General features: G+C 49.6%; 2 protein-coding genes across 5 annotated transcripts in view; one reads left to right on the top strand and one right to left on the bottom strand.

The window, feature by feature from the left end:
- Positions 1–186: 186 nt before the first annotated feature.
- wdcp (WD repeat and coiled coil containing) lies at positions 187–5998 on the top strand. 3 transcript variants are annotated; one of them, XM_079753479.1, is made up of 5 exons: positions 187–230; positions 430–500; positions 737–2876; positions 4073–4193; positions 5301–5998. In XM_079753479.1, the coding sequence occupies exons 3-5, from the start codon at positions 738–740 to the stop codon at positions 5594–5596; spliced, it is 2556 nt and encodes an 851-aa protein (XP_079609605.1). In that variant the 5' UTR covers positions 187–230; positions 430–500; position 737; the 3' UTR covers positions 5597–5998. The 3 variants fall into 3 exon arrangements, with proteins under 3 accessions (XP_079609605.1, XP_079609606.1, XP_079609604.1); XM_079753480.1 differs by lacking the exon at positions 430–500 and having other exon boundaries at positions 194–230; XM_079753478.1 differs by having other exon boundaries at positions 201–500.
- A 672-nt stretch (positions 5999–6670) lies between these two features.
- Positions 6671–21555, bottom strand: part of mfsd2b (MFSD2 lysolipid transporter B, sphingolipid) — a gene marked incomplete at its 3' end in the record, with an annotated part of 23617 nt that continues 8732 nt past the window's right edge. Inside the window, exons 4-14 of one of the 2 annotated variants that reach the window (XM_079753485.1) lie at positions 18142–18265; positions 16032–16110; positions 15563–15747; positions 14008–14098; positions 12779–12900; positions 12043–12126; positions 11407–11490; positions 10695–10804; positions 9081–9224; positions 7848–8024; positions 6671–6856 (exon numbers count right to left, since the gene is read on the bottom strand). In XM_079753485.1, the coding sequence (XP_079609611.1) occupies positions 6808–6856; positions 7848–8024; positions 9081–9224; positions 10695–10804; positions 11407–11490; positions 12043–12126; positions 12779–12900; positions 14008–14098; positions 15563–15747; positions 16032–16110; positions 18142–18265 (1249 nt within the window). Of the gene's footprint in view, positions 6857–7843; positions 8025–9080; positions 9225–10694; positions 10805–11406; positions 11491–12042; positions 12127–12778; positions 12901–14007; positions 14099–15562; positions 15748–16031; positions 16111–18141; positions 18266–21555 lie in introns of those variants that run through there. The other variant, XM_079753486.1, reaches the window with a different exon arrangement.

The raw sequence follows: 21555 nt of genomic DNA, 5'->3' as shown, positions 1-21555 counted from the left end.
AAAACATTTTGACCCAGATTGTACTGCAAATTTCAGACCAGCCCAACCCAAGCAGCCAAACCAAAACTGCAGCTAAACAGTGCTCCCATGTGGACTAAAGTAAAATAAAATAAAAACCGTGCCTTTTAATGGACTTCATTTCCCACAAGTCCATTGGGTTTCGGTTTGTTTCCGGGTTATGAGAAGTAAACACTGGGAAAACGTGAGTTGGCCGCGGGAAAGAAAACAAGGTAACGGACCCTGTAACTGAGCAATGCAAACATCATATTTATTTTATATTGCGCTCTTAACGCTTTATGTACATTGAAAATAGACTGGCACACAGTTTGTCCTACATGATGGATTTTTGGGAGATGCGACACAGTAACATGACATGAGTCACTTGACTTTGATGTGTTCACCTAACGGGCTGAATGCATCAAACCACAGGGCTGCCAGGTGGGGGAATACCTGCCTCGCCTTTGAGTCGCTGCTAAGCGTGTGGGATCTGCGTCACGGAGGTAATCAGCTCTTAACCCCCATCCCTAACGCATGGACAGGGGATTAAGTCACGTACATTGAAGGGGACAAGTCGTCTTCTATTGCTGGTCTGTGTACGGCTACAGCCGTAGCCAGGGCGCTCAGCAACAAGACGAGCCTCTTCCGATCGGACACGGTCAATCTCTACTCCATGACTTTTGAGTGAGTTGTGTTTTGATTCTTCATATTATAACTCAAGCGCGCAATTCTTGTTTAGGATGGAGCTGGGTAAGGCGAAGCTCTTGAAGACGGGCCTCAACGCCCTCCACCAGGCCATCCACCCCGTCCACGGGATCGCATGGACGGACGGAAAGCAGGTCTGCCTCACGTCCATCTTCTACGTCAGCGGTGAGGTGAAATTCGGGGACGCGAACGTCATCGGGCAGTTCGAGCACGTCTTCGGGCTCTTCTGGGGCCCGCTATGCTGCAAGGGCTCCCCGGCGCTGCTCGCCGTCCAACACAAGAAGCACATCACTGTGTGGCAGCTGCAGCTCAGCGCCCAGGAGCCCAACAAGCTGCTGTGCACCCAGACGTGCGAGATGAGCGAGCCCTTCCCCCTGCTCTCCCAGGGCTGCGTGTGGCACCCCAAGCAGGACGTCCTGACCGTGCTGACCAAGCGTGACGCCTCCGTGCTGTTCGCGGTGCGGGTGGACAACCGCCGGACGAAGGTGGACATCTCCGCGTCGGGGTCGGTCCACTGCGCGTGCTGGACCAAGGACGGCACGCGTCTGGTGGTGGCCATGGGCAGCGCCCTGCACTCCTTCATGTGGAACGACGTCAACAAGAGCCTGCTGCCGTGCGCCTTCTGCCCGGTGTTCGACGTGGGCGGCAACGTCTGCGCCGTGCAGCCCACGGGCGATTCGCAGGTCGCCGTGGCGACGGAGCTGCCGCTGGACAAGCTGTGCGGCCTCAACGCCAGCATGGCGTTCGAGATGCCGGTCCGAGACGCTCCTTCCCGCCACGGCCACCATCAGGACGCCTGCGACGACGGCGGCGGGCTGGAGTCGTCGCGGCGGCGGTTCCTGGAGACGGCGTGCACCTCGCTGGCGTCCTCGGGCCCCGTGGACCTCACCCAGCTGCTGGCCCGCCACCGCCGCTCGGACCCCAGCCCGCTGCTGAACCTGACGCGGCGGGACGCGGCCATGACGGCCTCGGGCCAGGACTCGTCGCACCTCATCCTGGTCACCTACGAGCGCAAGGTGACCACCAGCCGCAAGGTGACCATCCCGGGCATCCTGGTGCCGGACATCGTGGCCTTCGACCCGCGCGGCACCACGGTGGCGGTGGCGTCCAACGCCTGCAGCATGGTGCTGGTGTACTGCATCACGGCGTCGGCCGTGCCCAACGTGCAGCAGATCTCCCTGCAGAAGAACGAGCGGCCAAAGGGCGCCTGGTTCCTGAGCGACAAGCTGCTGCTGCTCATGGTGGGCCGGCAGAAGAGCTCTGGGGACGCCGTCTTCCTCCCCTCCTCCTCCTCTTCCTCCTCCTCCTCCTCCTCCAACACAGACAAGTACGCGCTGCGCCTGGTGGCCCGGGACCTCATGCAGAGCAACGGCACCGCGCCGGACCTGGCCCCGGCCTGCGTCTCGCCCTCCTCCGCCTTGCTCCACCGCGCCCCCGACTCCCCGGGAGCCCGGCTCCCCTACGAGAGGGCGAGGCGGCACTCGGACCTCATGCCCAGGATCGAGCGCCTGGGCCAGGGGATCAAGGATCTGGTGCTGCCGGGCGGGGCGGCGGTGTGCTGCCCTGGCAGCAGCAGCAGCAGCAGCAGCAGCAGCATTAGCAGCCGGCATAAGCTGGTGGAGGAGGTGGTGGTGGCACCGCCGCTGGTGCAGAGCGGAGAGGCCAGCCCCGGGACCGGTCGGGCCAACGTCTCGGCCACCTCCAGCAGCTCCTCCATCACCGCCGACAACTTCGACATGGAGTCGCACATCGTGGGCCGCGTGCACGCCAACGCCGCTCTCGCCGCCGCCGCCGCTACTGCCACCCACACCGTCGCCCACACCCCCGTCGCCGCGGGCCTGGCTCTGACCTTAATCCGGGACTCGAGCCGGGCAGCCAGCTCCCCGGCCCTGCGCCACGAGGCCCCCGACAAGCCGGCGCCGGCGCCGCCTCGGCCGGCGACGCCAACGACGCCCGCGGCGGAGAGGTGTGGGTCGGCGGCGGGGCGGGAGCGAGGCCTGGAGCAGCTGGTGGAGAACATGGAGCGGCTGTTTTCGCGCTTCTCCGACGTGCAGCAGTGCGTGGTGGAGATAAGGGACTACGCCCAGAACGGGAAGAAGGCCATCGCCGCCGCATCCGCCGCCGCGGCGTACCCCGGCGCGTACGAACCGCCGTACGTCAACGTCACGTGTCAGGTGAGAGGGAGAAGAAGGCTTGGTTATGGTTCCACGTTGATGCAACGCAAGGGGGGTTGCGGACCCTTTACGTCCTTGCGGACCCTCCTTGCGTCCACCGTAAGGACCTGACGTGCACCTCCCAAAAATTGTAACCTTGCGTCGAAGACGACGCAGCAGCAAGGGCTGTGATTGGTCCGCTCACTAAAACCCCGATGCAGATCCAAAACAGGTTCACGTCTGCGTCGTTCCACGTCGTTCCACGTCGCTGCATTGCGTCGACGTGGAACCATAACTGAGCCTGGAGTGTAGTGTTGTTCTATTAGATGTTATGTACACAGTCGAGGTGGTAGCGTGCGTTTAGATCACTATATACACGTATGGTGTCCATGTGTTTTTCGGATTTGTGGTGGTGGTGGTGGTGGAGGTAGGATTTCCCTGCTGTTCTTATATTAGCTGCTCCAAAGACAGACAGGGCGGCTTAAACCGGTCTAATCCTCCTACCACTGCTACTTTCTCTTCAGGGATTAGCCGGAGGAAAGTCATGCCTAATGGAGTTGGCGAAATGAGCGTCTGCTAGCTTTGTATGAGGTCACTCTGAAGGGAAGAGTTGACTAGGGCAGAGCACATACCGACTTCCAAGTGAATATCAGGGGTATTGCATGCACCTGATGGAATCATTGAGCAGGGCTAGGAGTCCATAGCAGGGGGCTAGTCAATCAAGTTGTTTAAATACAAAAAGGATCCATCCAAAAAAGTAGGGGGGCGTGAGTTTTAAATTAAATTTCATTCATGATTTACACTTTACAACTGCGTTATTTATCAGACGCTTATAATCCAAAACGACTTGCAGTGAATACAGGGCATAAGTCATACAGGGCATACAGGGCATAAGGGCACGGGGTTGGGGGGTTGCAGGATGGCTACAGGTCAGGCATAGGGGTGGGCAGACCCAGCACCTATTGGACAGGGGCTCCCAAGACGCCCAACACTAGTTAAAGCAGTTTTAGCGGACTCTTTTATCCAAAGGTTAATATTCACACACCGACCACGGAGTGAACCCTGCTGACCGCCGGCTCGTCGGGAGCGGTTAGGGGTATTGCCCTGGGACACCTCGCCGCTCAGCTAGGACCTGAGCTACACCGATCCTACCCTGCCCCCTGCACACTCTACTGCGCTACGATCTGAATCTGTGAATGCGTCGGGTCCTTTAACAGAAGCAGCTGTCGGAGAACGTTTTCACGGACGAGCGCAGGCCCGTGCTGCTGTGCGAGGGGAAGCTTCGACTGAGCGCGCTCCATGACCTCTTCAACCTCACCGCGGTGGAGATGGCGTACGGTACGTCTCGTCTTCTTCTTCTTCTTCTCCTTGCTCGTTTTGCGGTGAGCCTGTGTCACTGTGTCACTCTGGATGGATGTCATCGGGGGTCCAGCGGTGGTATGATGTTATGGCAGAACATCTGGGAGGGAGAGGGTGGGAGATGGCACAGAACCTGGACCGGAAGGCAGGACTGCAAGGGGTGGAGTTATGCTATAGAGGTATTGCACAGGACAAAACTCATTTGAATTTACCCTGGTCTACTGCCACATCTCGTTTGTATTTTGATGGATGCTCGGAGAATGTTGTGACCCTGGACCAAAGGTTAATGGCTTGATAGGGGAACGCCGTGTGTGTGTGTGTGTGTTTGTGTGTGTGTGTGTGTGTGTGTGTGTGTGTGTGTGTGTGTGTGTGTGTGTGTGGCAGGTTCACGTTTACATTCCAGATCAGCTGAAAGTCTGTATACATCAACAAAGGGATTTGTTGATGTATACAGAAAATCCCACCAGGTGGGATTTTCCCACCTGAAAGAACATTAAAGCATGAGGAGTGGACTGTTTATTAGCACAAACGTTCCAATCTTCCCGTTTGCTACGTTGGCGAGTGTGTATGCTATAATTGGAGGTGATTACAGATTAGCCAAGCCTGGATTAGATGGGAGGACTGAACAGATGGCAGTGTACCTCTTCCCACATGGACTGTTGTTGTTTTTATAACTTGCGCTATATTCATTTTGTTTTTCCTTGGGGACTATAAAATAGTTTGTACCAAACATTTTATGTATCGTATTGTGTATTTAATTAATGTGTCATTTGTTGTTGTACTACAGTTAGAAAATCTGCCCTGTGGCCGATCAAAGTTCTTGTCAATTAGTGCCTCACATTCACTCATTCATACACTCACTCATACACTCACTCATTCATACACCCATTCATACACCCATTAATTCACCCATTCATACACATGACTGCGGTGTCGCTCATGTAAGGCAAACGCCAGCTCGTCGGGAGCAGCTTGGGTTGGGTGTCTTGCTCAGGGGAACCTCAACACTCACCCAGAAGAACCATAGACCCACGATCGCCCGGTGTTTTGAACTTGTTCCATCAAGTTCTTCTTCTGTGGTTCCAGGGCCGCTGTGGATCGTGTTGGTGGCCGACGCCAACGGCTTCATACCGCTGACCTTCAAGTCCCGGGACGAGGTCACCGTACGGAACGCCCTCAGGAAGACCCCGCTCCTGTCCCCCGGGAGCCCGGATCCCCCCAGCCCATCCTCTACGGTCCTGGCCCCGCCCCCGACGCTTCCTCCGCCCCCACCCCCAGTCCCCGGCCCCTCGCCCCCCACCTCCAGCCCAAGCCCCACCCTCACTCCCAGCCCCAGCCCAAGCCAGAGCTCCATCCCAGGGACAACAGAAGCCTCCACGTAGCAACCACGATAACCGCTGAGACTTACCGTCGGAAATGACAACCGCTTCTCCGCCGTATTCAAACTACGGGACTTAAAGACAAAACAAGCCTAACCTCATGCATGTATTATAAGAAGACCAATTTAGCAATCGTCCAAGAGAACTGGCTCTGAATGCATGCGTCGATTACAAAGCAGAGCTCTGTCGATGGATTCACGTACTTGGCGATTTATTTTTGTACTGGTGTGCCGTGCTTTCTACAAATGTGACGTTTACTTGCGGGATGCTTTGAAACCAAAACCTACTTGAATGTCGAGGGATTACCATAACAAGCCAATCAGGCTGATATGCAGTTTGACCTTTTTATAGTTTATGATTATTTTGGCAGAAGAAAATTAAACAGAATTATTTTGATATTTTAAGGCCCATTTGCAACGTAGATTAAAAGGCAGTTTTGGGTGCCATTGCTGTTCAAACGTTTGATTTTTTCTAAATCATTTACAGAGACGTTAAATGAACATCTTAAATGTATAAGGATTAAAGGCTTGTATTACAGAAAATAAATTATTTGCAAAAAATGTGCCCTTTGAATATTCTATTAATTTCCTCTGAGAAACTAGAGATGTGAAGTACTTATTACCAGAAAGTATATATACCCATGCTAATGTGACCTTGATTCACACATCATATCATAGCACTAAACCTCAAGCATATCGTAGTTCAGTGGCACAATGTCTGTTTTTGGGTGGTTTGTGTTGACACTGGAACTCCTTACTGTAATGCACCACTAGAGGGCGCTCGACCCAAGAGAAAAGGCTTATGATACACGCATCGTTTTGTGCACAGGCGAAATGACGATGACACGCCACCAACCAACTTTTACAATATTTTATTTTGTCCATATCAACCCACTGTAATCTGATTCCATTAATAAATACTCGCAATGTATAACTTTACACTGCAAAATAAGATATACATTCTTCTATATAAATAAGTCATATATATATATATATATATATATATATATATATATATATATATATATATATATATATATATATATATATATATATATATTAATATATTCAAGATGGCTATGTCCATGTGAAAACACAGAAACTTAAATGTTTACGTGAAAACAAAATTAGATCAGTGTAATATACACTATAATATAGAGAACGTTCCAGAAGGAATCTGGAAACGGTTGTGCTTCTTCTGCCCTCAGGTCAAGGTCACACACTGCTTGAGTTCTCCATCGTTTTGGACATGATGCCTTGTTTCCTGTTCGGGGGGGGGGGGGGGGGGACATCATTCATTATCAAATATTCATTATGACGGCTACAAATAGATAACATCAGAATCGACTAATGGTGAGCTGCTGTTCACGTTGAGCAGCAAAAGATCAAAGCCCCACTTATCTGACCACAGATTGTGATGTTAATTCGCCATTACACACCGTTTAAAAATAGACCCGACCCCAGTGACATCACAGGTGCGAGTTTCCACCCAGATGAATACACCGATCATCCTACCCAACCTGGAAGGCTGACTATAGTGTTATTAGATTATAACGTTGCTTTTTAAGTTGTGTTTTTAGATTGTCATTCTGTGTTCCCATGATAATCCAGCCGATACTAACAATTAATACAGCTGATTACATCGTACTAAGCATTGGGTCTGACAACGTCTCACGTCCTCATTCAAGATCAACTGTCAACTGCCAGTCGCGCTCAGCACTCAACAGAACAAACTTCACCTGAACTGTTTGCTTTGGGACATGACCTGGGATTCCCGAACGGTTGGTCGGGATGTCACCTGATATGTAGGCTATATGGGTTTGCGGGGGATTGCTGACTTTAACGCTATGAAATATTTGATGATGCGTTGTAGATTGAAAACAATATTATAAAAGGTTTGAAAGGTCACATCAAGGTTGTGTCTAAGGAAACAGGCTGCTTAATGACTTGTTATCATGAGCAAACTGCTATTAATCACCTAATGTGGCTCAGTGCGCATAAATTCACTGGGACGTTGATATGACGGGCAGATGTTCATTAGGTATAAGATAATGAAGGTGAAAAAAAAAAATTGAAAAATAATTAAAAAACGTTTTGAAATGTTTTGAAACCACTGAAATCAACGTTTGTGATGGAAATCATCACACCTCACCCCGACTCAATAAAACCTCCTAAGCAAACCGTAAAACCGTAAAACCGTAAAACGTTTAATTTGCAGATGTCGTATTAGCGGCCTATCTGTGGTGGGCGCTCACCGTAGCTCCTCCAGACTCGTCCTGTTGCGCAGGCGCACTTCTTCGCTGATGGGGTAGAAGATGAGGATGATGAGGCCCGCGGTGATGAAGACCAACGGCGCCCCACCGATCAGCAGCTTCAGCGTGTTGGCCACCGCGGGCTTCTGTTTGCACGAGCTCGTGTCGTACTCGGCGAATCTGTAGTCACACACACACACACACACACACACACACACACACACATTAGAACCCTGTTTAATTTCAAGGAGCGGAGGGGAGAGGCTAGCATGATAATCATCCCGCATTTCTATTGTGTTTAACTGCGCTATTCTTAAATCTGATATTTCTTTCGCTTTATATTTGTTTAGACGAATCATGTCGCTGAAGGTAAGGGAGAGCAAAATTGTCTATTAACGGTGAACACAAACTCGTCAAGCACTAGAAAAAACTGTTAAAAGTGTTGGGAAGTGTTTAATGGGTTTAAACAAACACTGTTTAGACTGGTCTCTCTAGAAATACACTTGTTTGCTGTAACACAACAGGAAATAATGTGTTACTCCGCCCATTTCAGATTCTGGTTTCAGGCCAAGGCGCTGAGCTATCTATCCCCAGAAGTTCTGCTATAACAAAGTAAGACAGCTGAATCCCAGATTACTTTGACCTAAAAACAATTTTCGACACAGGTATAATTGCCTTATGAGTCATTATACTTATTGTAAGTTGCTTTGGATTAAAGTGTTTGCTAAATGCCCTAAATGTCAATGTAATTGTTATGACCATGCAGAGTCCATCTCGCCCTAACACGCGCTGATTGGCTCGTTGAATACTACTGGCAAACCATGGAACCGATTACGCAACGGGCAACAAACCCCTGAACCACTGTCACATTTATTTTTAAGTAGGCAGGGATTCAGGGCCTGGAACCAGGCAGGTTACGTGCAAAAGGGAAGGCGCAAGACGTGTATGGTTGTTGAAGTCAAAAGAAATAAAGACAACTGACACCACAAACCAATTACTCATGAGCCCCGCCCCTTCTCCCATGAGTGGTAATGCATCATCGTTGATGCAGAGAGCACATCATGGTATGGGGGGGGGGGGGGGGGGGGGCTAATGCATGTGGTATGAGTGTTTGTGTGTCTATGAACGGAACAAGCAACACGGGGAACGTGTACACGCCTAAATATGGTTATTTGCAAGACCGTGATTGGCCATCAGCGATGGGGGCGTGAGCGATGGGGCGCGGCGCCGACTTACTGCAGGCAGAGCGTCGACACGCCCAGGGAGATGCCCGAGGCGAACTTGGTGAAGAAGACGTAGAAGGAGTAGAAGATGGCCTCGTGGCCCTTAGAGGTGGGGTTGGCCAGCCGGAAGTTGTCCACCACGTCGGGCAGCATGGACCTGAACACAAACACGCACACAGGGAGGTCAACAGAGGTGTGATGGTAGGGTTCAAAGTCCAAACCCTCTTCTTCCCCCATATTCATCTTTGTTCCTTCCTCTTCCATGTCAAAGGACTCCGTCTAGAGTGGTTTTAAAGGGCAGGATAGTGTGTTGGCTCGGGTTGGATCCACAATAGTCTGTCCTGGGGCAAGACAGTCAAATCACTCGCTAATGTAATCCTCCACCGCCTCCCAGGACAGGGGAGAACCTCAGAAGCTCTCCTTAAGCTGCTTTTTATTGAATCAATTTTAGCAGCTGCGTCTTTCCAAAGTGTCTTGCAGTCAATTCAAACACAGATCATTAAGACGCAGGTAGGCAGTCAGGGCGTCTTGCTCTAGGATGCCTCACGGGTGGGCTGAGGACATCGAGGAATCCAAACCAGTACCTTTCCCGACCCACTACTCTCACAGGCTCTGAAATCAGCGCACTAATAGCAACACAATTAGGTGAGGAGCAGTGGGCGGTGCCAGCCACCACAAACGGTTGGATAAACAATCTGCCCTCCCAAAATAAACATGTCCGCCCAGAGAGGGGACGGGGGGAAGGGGGTGGAAACCCCTGTAATTTGCTTTGCGAGGGAGGGGCCAGGGGAGGAGAGGAGATGAGTGAAGTGATCCCCCTGGAAACGATTAGAGTGGGTGTGTGTGGGGACGAGGATGTTGGGGTTTTGTCGGATGTAGTCGAATCAGCGAAGGGGACCCCCATGTGGGTGGGAAACACTGGACCAGGGCCAAGGTAAACAACGACAACAACAACAATGGAGGCTCATTCATTCATAAAGTACTACAGCACACACATCACTGGTGTGGTGGTGGCTGGTGTGTATCTGTGTGTTTTGGGAGAAAGGCAGCTTGCATGAAACCAGTAATGGTGGGTTAGCATGTTGGCAGACGCTGTGGTTCATAAGCTGCTGTTATATTATCAAAGGACGCTAATGCTTAGCTACCGCTGGACAGAACCGGCCGGAGCACAAGTCCTGTTACCCAAACAAAAAACACTGGGCAGGCAGGATGCCAAAGTCAGATGAATGTCAAAGGCCTACTTTTAGCTGTAAGAAGCTTAATAGCTTTCAGGTTGTTTCATGTTTTGAAGCTGGATTTGTGGCTGGAAGTGTAAACAGTCTGAATTATTCACTACTATTCTGATATTATACTTATTCTATACATTTTTTCTCTTATTTATTAATTTATGTTCTAATGATATGTATTTTTGGCTGATTATGGCCGTAAGTTAATCAAAATGGTTTATAAAATGCAAATTTGTTAAACAGCCATTAAAAACATTTGGAACAAATGATGTACTTAAAAATCCGATTCATCTTGCTTCAAACCACTTCAATTCGTCGCAGGTTCACATTAGAATTTAGCGTAGCCATAAATCTTATCGTAGCTTGATATGAATAAAGTTGATTTGTTTTGAATGGCTCACCATGGCAACAGCAGGGACGCCGCTATGCTCAGCCCGGAGACGACGGCCACCGCGTAGGCTACGCCCACGTTGGGTATGAACACCAGCATCAGGGTGGACGGCATGATCCACTGGTAGGTCAGAAGACGTATGAATACACAGGTTGCAAGAAGGACACATATCTGAGATCATGCATAGGTATCACGCATAAATGAAATGAGGGGTGTCTCGGTGGGACCTAACACAACAAAATAATCCCAAAAAGTTAAATGAAAGCTGTTTTGGATAAATCATCTGTTAAATTAATTAACTAATAAATTAATTAATAAATGACTGGGTTTTATCTCCCTCACCGCTTCTCAGATGAAAATCTGATGAAAGCATCAATAACTAAATAGCATAAAATCATCAGTATATAGCCAGCTCCTTAACACTACCATGCATAATAATCGTTTTCTATTTTCTAACAATTAAATTTGCACAAATCTGTTTAACTTCTTATAGTGCCATTTTGTCCATTGGGGACGGCACCCATTGAACACCTGACCACCCCTGGAAGGAGGGATCCCTATATCTGAGTTCCATAATCAAGCGGCTCTCTTCCTTGCTTTTTCGGGGGCTGGGGTCAGGAGGGGTGACTGCCTTTAAGTCTCTAACTAGGATCAAGGGCTACGCACATAATATGGGAAGATTATAAGTCATCCGAAGAACAGGCGGCCGGCCGGCCACTCACCGAGATGCCACAGAAGGCGGCCATCTTCTTGCCGAACTTCTGCAGGAACCGCTGCCACAGGGGAATGCTCAACACGGCCGAGAACTAGCGAGCCAATCAGAGAGGGCCGTGTGATGAACACATGAACACGGCACCACGGGCGAAGTTTCTGTGCTATGTGTATGTGGTCACACAATACAGAGATATGCACACACAGACAGCCACGTGAACACTGACACCCACCTACACACACACGCGCGTCACGCACACCCAATAGTCGACGAGCAGCACCACTATAATGTGTCACAAATCATGGCACAACCACCTTGATAATCCTCTGTGGGCGGACATTCGCAATCCTCAGAAAAGAGTCTCTCCTTAATGCAGCTGTGCATCCCCCTTCCATCAAACCAAGTCTTCTTAACTTGTGTGTGCCACAAAGTGTTTGGTTCATTTCGGGCCAGGCGATTGTTATGCATAGCCATTGCAACACTTTGTGATTGGTCAAAATAACTTGGAACTCTGGACTAAGGGATCCGGTGACTCAAAATGTCGCTACCGAAAGCACAGTGGTGTCGGCTGGAGCTTTTCAACCATTGTGTTTCATGAGAGTCTCCTGGTAGGCTGAGGGAGAGGGGCAGGAGCAGGCCTACTCACCAGGATGGTCAGCACAATGTTCTGGAAGTGGTCCTTCAGGTCAACCGCGTACGTGCAGAACAGGACAAAGTTGCTTTGCACCAGCTGGGAGAAAATAAAGCACATATCGGACATCGGAACCGTTAGTCGGATATTCTGGGCCCCTACACTGTCTGAGTCAGCTGCTGTCACTGGCTGTTTGGCTGTTTTCTGCAGAACTGCAGAAAATCCCTCACCCTCACCACCACCAACACCACCACCACCACCACATCCTCCACCACCACCAACACCAAACACTTGACAACTGACACCGCCGAGATCAGACAGCAGTAAACAATATATGTGCAGCAATATATGGCAATGCATAGCGAGTGTCAAATAACAATGTCACAAAGAGACCAAAGCTGTCATAGCTGAACTTCCAGTGCATTCTCCTCAACAAACAAACACACAAATAGCAAAGCGCTAGAATCACCATTCAGCAGTGCGTTATTTATTTATTTTCTTTGTAAAGGAAGCTCTTAGCCATAGGAGGTTTGAGAGCTCCATCATCTCCTCTGGCTGATTCAATCAACATCGAGCGCCAGCACCACCTTTTACATCCAACAATGAGCAATCGTGCACCTGTGTCTCTATCTGTGTGTGCGTGTGCGTGTGTGGGTGTGTGTGTGCGGGTGCGGGTGCGTGTGTGTAGGAGACAGTGTCGTGTCTGAGAAGCAAACGAAGTCAATCATAACGACTGCATCCGTCCGTTCACCTGGATGGCCACGGTGATGAAGAGGAAGGCGGCGGTCAGGGTGAGGTAGGGCCCGTGTTTCATCACCAGGATGAAGCCCTTGTAGAAGGGGAGCTGCTCCTCCACTGGGGTGGGGTACGGATCTGTGGAGCGGGTCACATGACGGAAGAAAGAGAGGGTGTCAGGTATCGCACGCAAGCGAGAGTGTAAGAGGTCTTCTATGCGTACGGTGGGCCTGCGGTGCATGGCAGGCGCCTTCCTTTGCAGAGGACACCTGACTGCAGGTGTCCGCTCTCTATTAGATATTCTCGTTCAATGTAAAGAGAGGAAACAGTTTAATGTTTTGAAGGATGTATGAAAAGGGGGAAGTAAGACTGGGTCGGTTGTCGTGTACTAGAATGGGATCAGAAAGTAAAGGAAGGTCAAGATCACACTGCCTACAACGCAACCATTGTCTTGACTTCACGGTAATAACTCTACTAAAGGTCTCAACTGCGAAAAAGGGAGGGAAGGAAACCTGAACCACGGATGACGAAAAAAAGAAAGAAGGGAAATTAACAAAAAACGGAATAGTCTAGACTCTCCGGTGATGAGGCAATAAGGGGTGTGGGGGTTAGATCCCTGGAGGAGGAAAGCTGTTCGATAGCGTGGCAAGACGAATGGGGTGCCCGTTTAATTATTGGTTATCATTAGTCTCTCTCTCTCTCTCTCTCTCTCCACAAACTGGTTATAGGAGACCAGCAAAAGCAGGATATTACTCTCATTTTCTCTAAATGAAGTTCTTAGTTCCTGTGTTAAGATAGCATAGAAAACTATGTTGAAGATCATATACGCATTAACACGTAAAGAAAATTATATATATATATTTGGGGTTCACTGCTAACTATAATAAGAAGATTCACCGAATGTCTGTCGGTATGTTTGTACCTATGTCTGTCTTTGTTTCCCAACAACCGTTCATCCGATAGACTTCATACTTAGCGGGTGTATTGCTGAGGACCAAGGGAAGTGCAGTGTCGAATGTGAAGCTGTTTGAATAAGCGAAGAAGAAGACGCTGCCAGGAGCAATACGGGAGGCCACGCAGTCTATCCATTCAGAACACGCATGTTTTGAACGTTCTTAATGGGCACTGCACTAGCTAGCTTAAATTGAAGTTGAATAATTTAACATAATTAGAAGACTTTGTATTGTAATTGTAATTGGAGTTAGAATTGATTGATTGATTATCACCACCCACGCAGACACTCACCGTCTCTCTCCCTGACCCCCAGGAACATCACCACCGTACACACCAGGAACACCGCCGCCACCACGCCGGCCGCGATCATATACACCTCCTTCTGCATGGGGGGACGGGGGAGAGGGGAGAGGGGAGAGGAGTTGTTAGAGGAGAGGAAGACACAAAGCCGAGCCCACTTCCTCCTCCTCCTCCTCCTGTGTGCTGACACAGCCCTCTAATCCAGGCCTTGGCTCAATCTTTAATTCATAAAGTTCTCAATGGCATCAAAAATTGACGCTGCCATCCGCCGCCGCCGCCGCCACTCTCTGACTTTCCCTAACATCCTAAATGGGAAAATCTAACGCAGGGCGACACGTGAATTCCTATTTCGACAATAACAACCGATATCGTTACCTCAATCCGGACCTCATGAATACTTAATTGGTGAGAGCGAAACCCGAAGTTGACGTCGTCAGATTCCGACATCCCGTCAAAGCGGTTTTCCTTCGGTTGTTTTGCATCCAGACCAGCGTTAACAATATTAAAGTCAGTGTGTGTTTACCGTGAGAATCAAGTACCAACAGGCGGGGGAAAAAAACAAAAAACAACCTCAAGTCGGTTTGGTCTCCGAAAATACGACCTGAAACCCCAACAGGAACTGCTCTGCTCTAAACAACCAAATCTTGTTTGCTATTTTTCCACGCGAGGCGGGCAGTGGTGGCGCGTCCTTATTATTTATTCACTTTACACACACCCTTTCTTTCCGAGGGCTGCGAGTTTGTGTGCACACAAACGTACACACACACACACACACACACCCAAACAAACAAACACACGCACTGTGGCCACCCTCTCCCCCTCTGTGACCACGGAAGAATTCAGACGGTGGCTGTAGGCCGTGGTGAGTTTGTGTCAGCCCAATCTAGGGGTTCACCCAGAATGCATTGTGGGGAGGAGGAAGAGGCCACCATTTGAACCGTGCATATCTGTGGCCTGAAGGGATTCCTTTGGCATCTGTTTGGCCCGTTTCATCTCTGCACGGCCCCGGGCCCCCAGGGGCCTAGGGAGATCAATAGGGAGGAGCCGCCTCGATCGGTGTCGACTGAGGCTGGTGTGTGTGGGCTCAGAAAAAAACAGCAACCGCCTGGGAAAAACCATCGCCCTTTTTCAATCCCCCCGTATTGAATTACGACCCGTTGCTGTAGATCTGGCGGCCCGGGCGTCTTTAGTCGTAGGGACGGGCTCGTTAACCACGCAGACGGGGGGTTCGTCTTCTGAGGTGCCTGCTCCCTGGCTTTGCTCCAGGGCTGAGATATAAATAGCATTTAATGGCTAGCATATTGTGAAGGTCTCCCCCCACCCCACTGACCCCTCCCCCGACGCGAGGGGAAGCAGAGTGACAGGGATGATGTATGGGAGGAACCCCGACGTTGTGGGTTTTGCGGGGTTCACATCCCAAACCCAAACAACGCCTGACTTTCAAACCTACAGACGTCGACTACTCCCCGCCCCCCCCCGGACCCGACTGGGGAAACTGCCATCGATCGCTGCTGTTGTTCTTGTTATTGATGTGAGCGATGCTTACCGAATGTGACAGGAAGTCCTGGGAGTGCACCTCGCTCTTGACGATCTCGGCCCCGCTGCCGTTGCCGAGGTAACCGGTGGAGCTGTTACCGTGGTCCAGGCAGTGCTTCCTCATGTGGGCGCTGGCCACGATCTGACCCTGGATGGTCGCGCCCACCAGAGTGCCCAGGATCTCTAGGGTCATCCCTGATGCATCATGGGAGAAAAAAACACATCATTTAACTGATGGTTGACTGGATAAAACACAGCCCATTTGGGGAATGGTCGTCCCGCTCCTTCTAAAAGACTAAATTAAAGTACTACATTAAAAAATGTAATTCTGAATTCATTCATCTAAGCTTTTCTGTTTTTTGTTCGGAATTTACACATCTGGCTCTTTATTTTTTCATTCTGAATTTATACATCTGAGCTTTTTCCCGCTCCATGCTTGACGTCGCCGACGCTCAAACGCTATTGGCTGAGAGACGTACGGTATGCGGTGGCCGAGTCGCGCTCCTTCTGGTCCGTGCTCAGGAACATGGTCAGGGCGGAGTACGGGACGTGGAAGCACTACAGGGGGGACAACAGGACAACAAGGTCAGTGTCAACAAGACATCCAACAACAAACAAAGAAACAGTTTGCTTTGGTGCTGCTAATATAAAACTCAAGGCCGGGTCGAGACACCAAAGAAGAGCCCTTTGATTCATGGCGCCGCACGTGTGTTAAATTTAACCTAGGACATTTGATTGGCAGGATGAGATCCCACACCCATGAACGCCATAACCTCTGGATCTAAACCTTTGGGAACGGCTTTCCGGATGGAGCGTCTTTTGCACTGCTTCAAAGTCAACCTCCGACACTACGCCCATGGTAAACGTTACACATGTATCCCCCATATATCTATCTATATATATGGGTACTGTACGTGCATATATCATTGTTGTTGTGCTTAACTTTCCAACCTCAGCGCCTCTGTTTACCGCCACAGCACCACCACCACCACCACCTATTGCAGAGAATAAGCTAAGTAACCTCAGCCTTTCCTTCACTTTGTAATTTACACAAGGAGCGCAGTCAGCATTGTGGCCACCCGGCCGCCCGGAGCGGCAAACCAAAATAAACGCGCCCAGAGAAGACCGCCGTCGGTTCCTCTCTCTCTCGCTCTCTCTCTCTCTCTCTCTCTCTCTCGATGCGGTTCGGCGTGTCATTCGCGGTGCCCAATGTTGAAATCCACCAGTGGTAGAAATGGAATAAACACAAGAGCAGTCTGGGTAATCAACAAATCAACAGTGTGATGTTGGGGATGAACAGGGAAAGCAATCAGTGGGAAGGAAATGGAGGATTAGATGGCTCAGTGATGGCCCTGCAGGTGTGAGATATTGTGAGTGTTTTAGCTGCATTATCTCTCTCTATATCTTTCACTATCACTCAGTCTCTCTCTCTCAGTCTCACGTTCTCCCTCTCTCTCTCTCTCTCTCTCTCTCTCTCTCTCTCTCTCTCTCTTTCTTACATGGACATACACATACATGCACACACGCATACACACACATGTACACACACACACACACACACACACACACACACACACACACACACACACACACACACACACACACACACACACACACATCAACAGGAACAATGTAGGGCCCAGCTAAAAGTGGGAACCGGCATTTAGCGCGAGGTCCCTGGCAGCGGCTGACCGTATACTTATCAAGAAGTTAAGAGTGACACGCCACTATGGCCGCAGCACTGTGTGCGTGCACGTACACACGCACACCCACTGCACGCATCGAGCTAAAAGGGTTAGCCTGTAGCCTGGCGGTGTGCCTCACAAAATGAGCCCAAAGAGAGCAAATAATTAATGGTCTCAACGGCGGAAATGGAGGGAAACCTAAATGGAGGAGGGCGGGAAACAAAAAAGGGAAATTAATGAAAGTTTAGTCTAGACTTTCCCTGCTGCAATAATGAGGGGTGTGGAGGTTAGATCCATGGAGGAAGCAGGCTGTTCGATAGCATGGGAAGATGAATGGGGTGTCCATTTAGTTATTGGTGTTCAAAGGGGGGTTTGTTTCCACTTGTCTCTCTCTCTCTCTCTCTCTCTCTCTCTCTCCAATGTGTGATGACCCTCTCTCTCTCTCTCTCTCTCTCTCTCTCTCTCTCTCTCTCTCTCTCTTTCACCACACCCACCACTCAATGATTCTTTTGTTATTTGTATCTCATTTCTAATCTTACTTTATGCTTTAATTATGCATGGAGTCCTGAGCCAGGTCGTAACACTCTAAGTGACACCCATTTTTAACGTTTATTGATTCTGATGGAAATTGTTACATTGTACAGTGTTTATTACGATGCAATAAATGTAAGTGAAAAAATACAAAACATAGGTATGGTAAGGGATACCATGTAATAAGTCAATAATAATATTATTTATTATTATTTATTTTCTTTTGTTAAGGATCCACTATCATACAGAATTGCTTGTCTTACAATCTTACGATACATTGGGCTATTTTCTTAAAAAAACAAAAACAGACTTGACCAGTGCTTTTATTTTGAAAGGGCAGGTCATGGTGAGCCCATGCGTGCTTTATACTCACAGTGATGAGGGTTTGGTAGAGGCAGTAGAAGCCCAGGTACCAGATGAATCTGCCGTGGGTGAAGGACGGGACATACCACAGGTAGAAGTACGACACCACCACGAAGGGAGTGCAGCCCACCATCCTTGAGAACACACAGACACACACACACACACACACACGTGTTTATCAGGGTGGTCTGGGTTTAGATTCCCCCAAATGCCAAGCATGTTGGCCACTTTGTACAGCCCGGGGAGCCCAGGGTGCTCGGACTTTGTGAGTTTGTCCCAGCGCAGAGCAGAAGGTTGTTGCTAAATGCATTCTGGGATACCTGTCTGTCTCAAGTCCACACAAATCACCTCTCGGTTGCATTCTCGTTAAAACGGGCAGAGCCAGAGCGCATCCGGGCATTTGTGTTGCACTCAAATAGACGCAGACTTCTGAAAGGAACAGTATTTGGGCCACAAGAAGTCCACAAGAACTCAAGTACACACAAAAAAACAACAACAAAAAAACAACAACAGGGTCGATTCTGAACCGCCACCAAAAAGCAAGAAAACAGTGCTCAATAATGCGCTATCGCTCTGTTGCTATCCTAAAGACGCAACGCCTAGCCTCCTCTGCCGATGGGCAGAGCGGTGGGGTTATATAAGTCCCTGACAGAGTTACAATGCAGGTCATATTTCTGGCAGCCTGTCGGAGGGAGCTCTGGCAGGCGGCGGGAGGCAGTGCGTGACTCTGAGCCGTGACGTGAATGCCTAGCAGGTTCAGTAGCCAGGGCCGGCCACCGGTGGGAGATCTACCAGGGGGTTCAGACCCTCTCAGCACAGCACTTTAGAGGGACCGCCGTGCTTATGTGGACACGCACACACCTAACGCACATAACAGAATCATGCACATGCATGAATACACACACTATCGCTCCTAATACGTACACAAAAACACACACACACATGAACATAACACATATAACAACGATTCATCCACACACATGCATGAATACACACACGATCGCTCCCAATACATACACACATGTGACACACATAACACAGACTCACGCACACACATGCATGAATAGACACGATCACTCCCAATACATACACTCACTCAAACACACACACACACACACACACAAGTAACAGACATAACACAGACTCATGCATGAATACACACACAATCACTCCCAATACATACACATACACACACACACACACACTTATGGGCACACACATGCATGAATACACTCACAATAACTCCTCACACGTACACACACACACACACACACACACACACACGAAGCAGGCGGCTGAAGCATTCTGCTGTGCCGCGCTGTTTACCGGTCTGGGGGAGGGATGGTATTTGTCATGTATAATTCATAGAAACACAACTGCTGCACATCATTATGGTTAAGGAAAACAGCTGTGTGTTCTGAGAACCATGAGATGGGCTAAAACATTGTCAGCCGCCACGATATTTCCTCCCGTGGTTTGACCTCCCTCGACACCGCAGAGACCACTACTATCTTCCCGTTTTCATTCATGCCGTTAAACCGAACGGGCAAACTACGGATATAACCAATCGACACGGTCGCTCGGCTGATCGGTCAGGTGATCTCCGAGAGCTGCATCGTCATCATCATTAACATCAGCACACCTGCTGGAATGTTGGTGACCGTGACAACATTCCCAGAATTCCCCTCTTCCCGTTCTCCCCACTGTATTTTCTAGCTTCAAAGCGGCAAAGCATTTTTTGACCATCACGCACGTCAACAACAACGGACCCTGACCTCTGACCCCTGGCTCTGTGTTGAGCGTCCGTGTGCAAGAGAAAGAGACACCAGCGCCACCATAACAGCCCTATGAAAGATGGACGGACAACAAAGCAGGGGGGGGGGAAGAGGTAAAAGAGTGATGTCAGGGCCGCTTCTAGTAGGGTCCCCCCCACCCCCCAACTCCCAACCCCTAACCTCTCCTCCCGATTGTCCGAAGCTACAAAGGGAGGTGACGGTGGGGCAGTATTGAGTGGGGGCTGAATGGTTTGCTGAGTGCTGAATGGGACAATATGGAGAATGTTCTGCAAGATGCTTTTTGTGTGTTCACAGAGAGAGAGAGAGAGAGAGAGAGGGAGAGAGAGAGAGAGAGAGAGAGTGGGAGGTAGGAGAGAGAGAGAGAGAGAGAGAGAGAGAGAGAGAGAGAGAGAGAGTGGGAGGTAGGGAGGGAGGGAGAGAGAGAGAGAGGGAGACCTGCCTGCTGACATATGCACAGGTAGGGAAGCTTTCTGTATGGATGTACAACCCCCCCGCCCCATGCCCTGACACACACACACACACACACACACACACACACACACACACAAACGCGCGCACACACACACACACACATACACACACACACACACACACACACACACACACACAGATGCACACACACATTGACAAACACAGACACAAACATACACACACACAAACACACACAAAAACACACACACACACACACATACAGTATACTACAAACACACAAAACACACAGGGATGGGCATTTACCTACACAAACATAGGGACACGACATACACACACACAGACGCTTGTTTACGTACACTGGTGGGACTGGGACCTGTGCACACGAGACCCGATGTTTTTACCCTGGTTGCTTTGGGTGCCCTTCACAGCGTGGTCATCACACAAAGATGAGCTGGGAGTGGATGGCCTATGGTGCACACTGGGTGGTGTATATCTGGGTCGGTGGTTGGTGGATTTGGTAGATCCGGACTCAGAATCGCCCTCAACGTGTCATTACGGATCTATCTCTGCAATGTGTTTAAGAAACCAACAAACAAATTGTCGGAGCAAGGGGGTCTGCATGTGTGTGTGTGTGTGTGTGTGTGTGTGGGGGTGTGTGTGTGTGTGTGTGTGTGTGTGTGTGTGTGTGTGTGTGTGTGTGTGTGTGTGGGCGGCGGAGGGTATGCGGAGAGATAGCCATCAATCTCTGTCGGTGTGACAAGCTGATGTCATGAGCCACCCTAGAAAATGCACTTCCTGCCAGGCAGGAAGGGCTTTCGGGACTTTCCAAAAATAGCTGAAAGTCCGTTTAAGGGAGGTTCCTTGCATTCTCATCATTATCACCACCACCACCCTCATCATCATCATCATCATCATCATCATCATCATGCAGACAAATATACACCAACGCTCATTACATACATACACACATTTAGGGTTCATAAACACACACGCCCATCCACATGCTGTGGATTAATCACACACAATCCCAGTGTTACACACTAACCACAGGGTAAGAGTCCGCGGCGGTATACTATCTTCTCCTGCATTCATTCAGTGATTGTTCATTGATATGTTGTGATAATCACCCCATTACGTTACAATAAAAACATGTAAAGTGTCTGACCCCCGGAGAAGTCAATGAAGACGTGTGGAAC

The sequence above is a fragment of the Pollachius pollachius genome (assembly GCF_949987615.1).
Source record: "Pollachius pollachius genome assembly, chromosome: 16".
Classification (NCBI taxonomy): Eukaryota; Metazoa; Chordata; class Actinopteri; order Gadiformes; family Gadidae; genus Pollachius; species Pollachius pollachius.
Note: the sequence above shows the minus strand (reverse complement) of the source record. Positions and strands in the feature narration are given on the sequence as shown.

What these genes read in the sequence shown, in the direction of transcription:
- wdcp (XM_079753479.1), top strand. Translation starts at nt 738, where the DNA reads ATGGAGCTGGGTAAGGCGAAGCTCTTGAAGACGGGCCTCAACGCCCTC. An exon ending in ACGTCAACGTCACGTGTCAG is followed by an intron (nt 2,877 to 4,072) that starts GTGAGAGGGAGA and finishes GTCCTTTAACAG; the next exon opens with AAGCAGCTGTCGGAGAACGT. An exon ending in CGCGGTGGAGATGGCGTACG is followed by an intron (nt 4,194 to 5,300) that starts GTACGTCTCGTC and finishes CTGTGGTTCCAG; the next exon opens with GGCCGCTGTGGATCGTGTTG.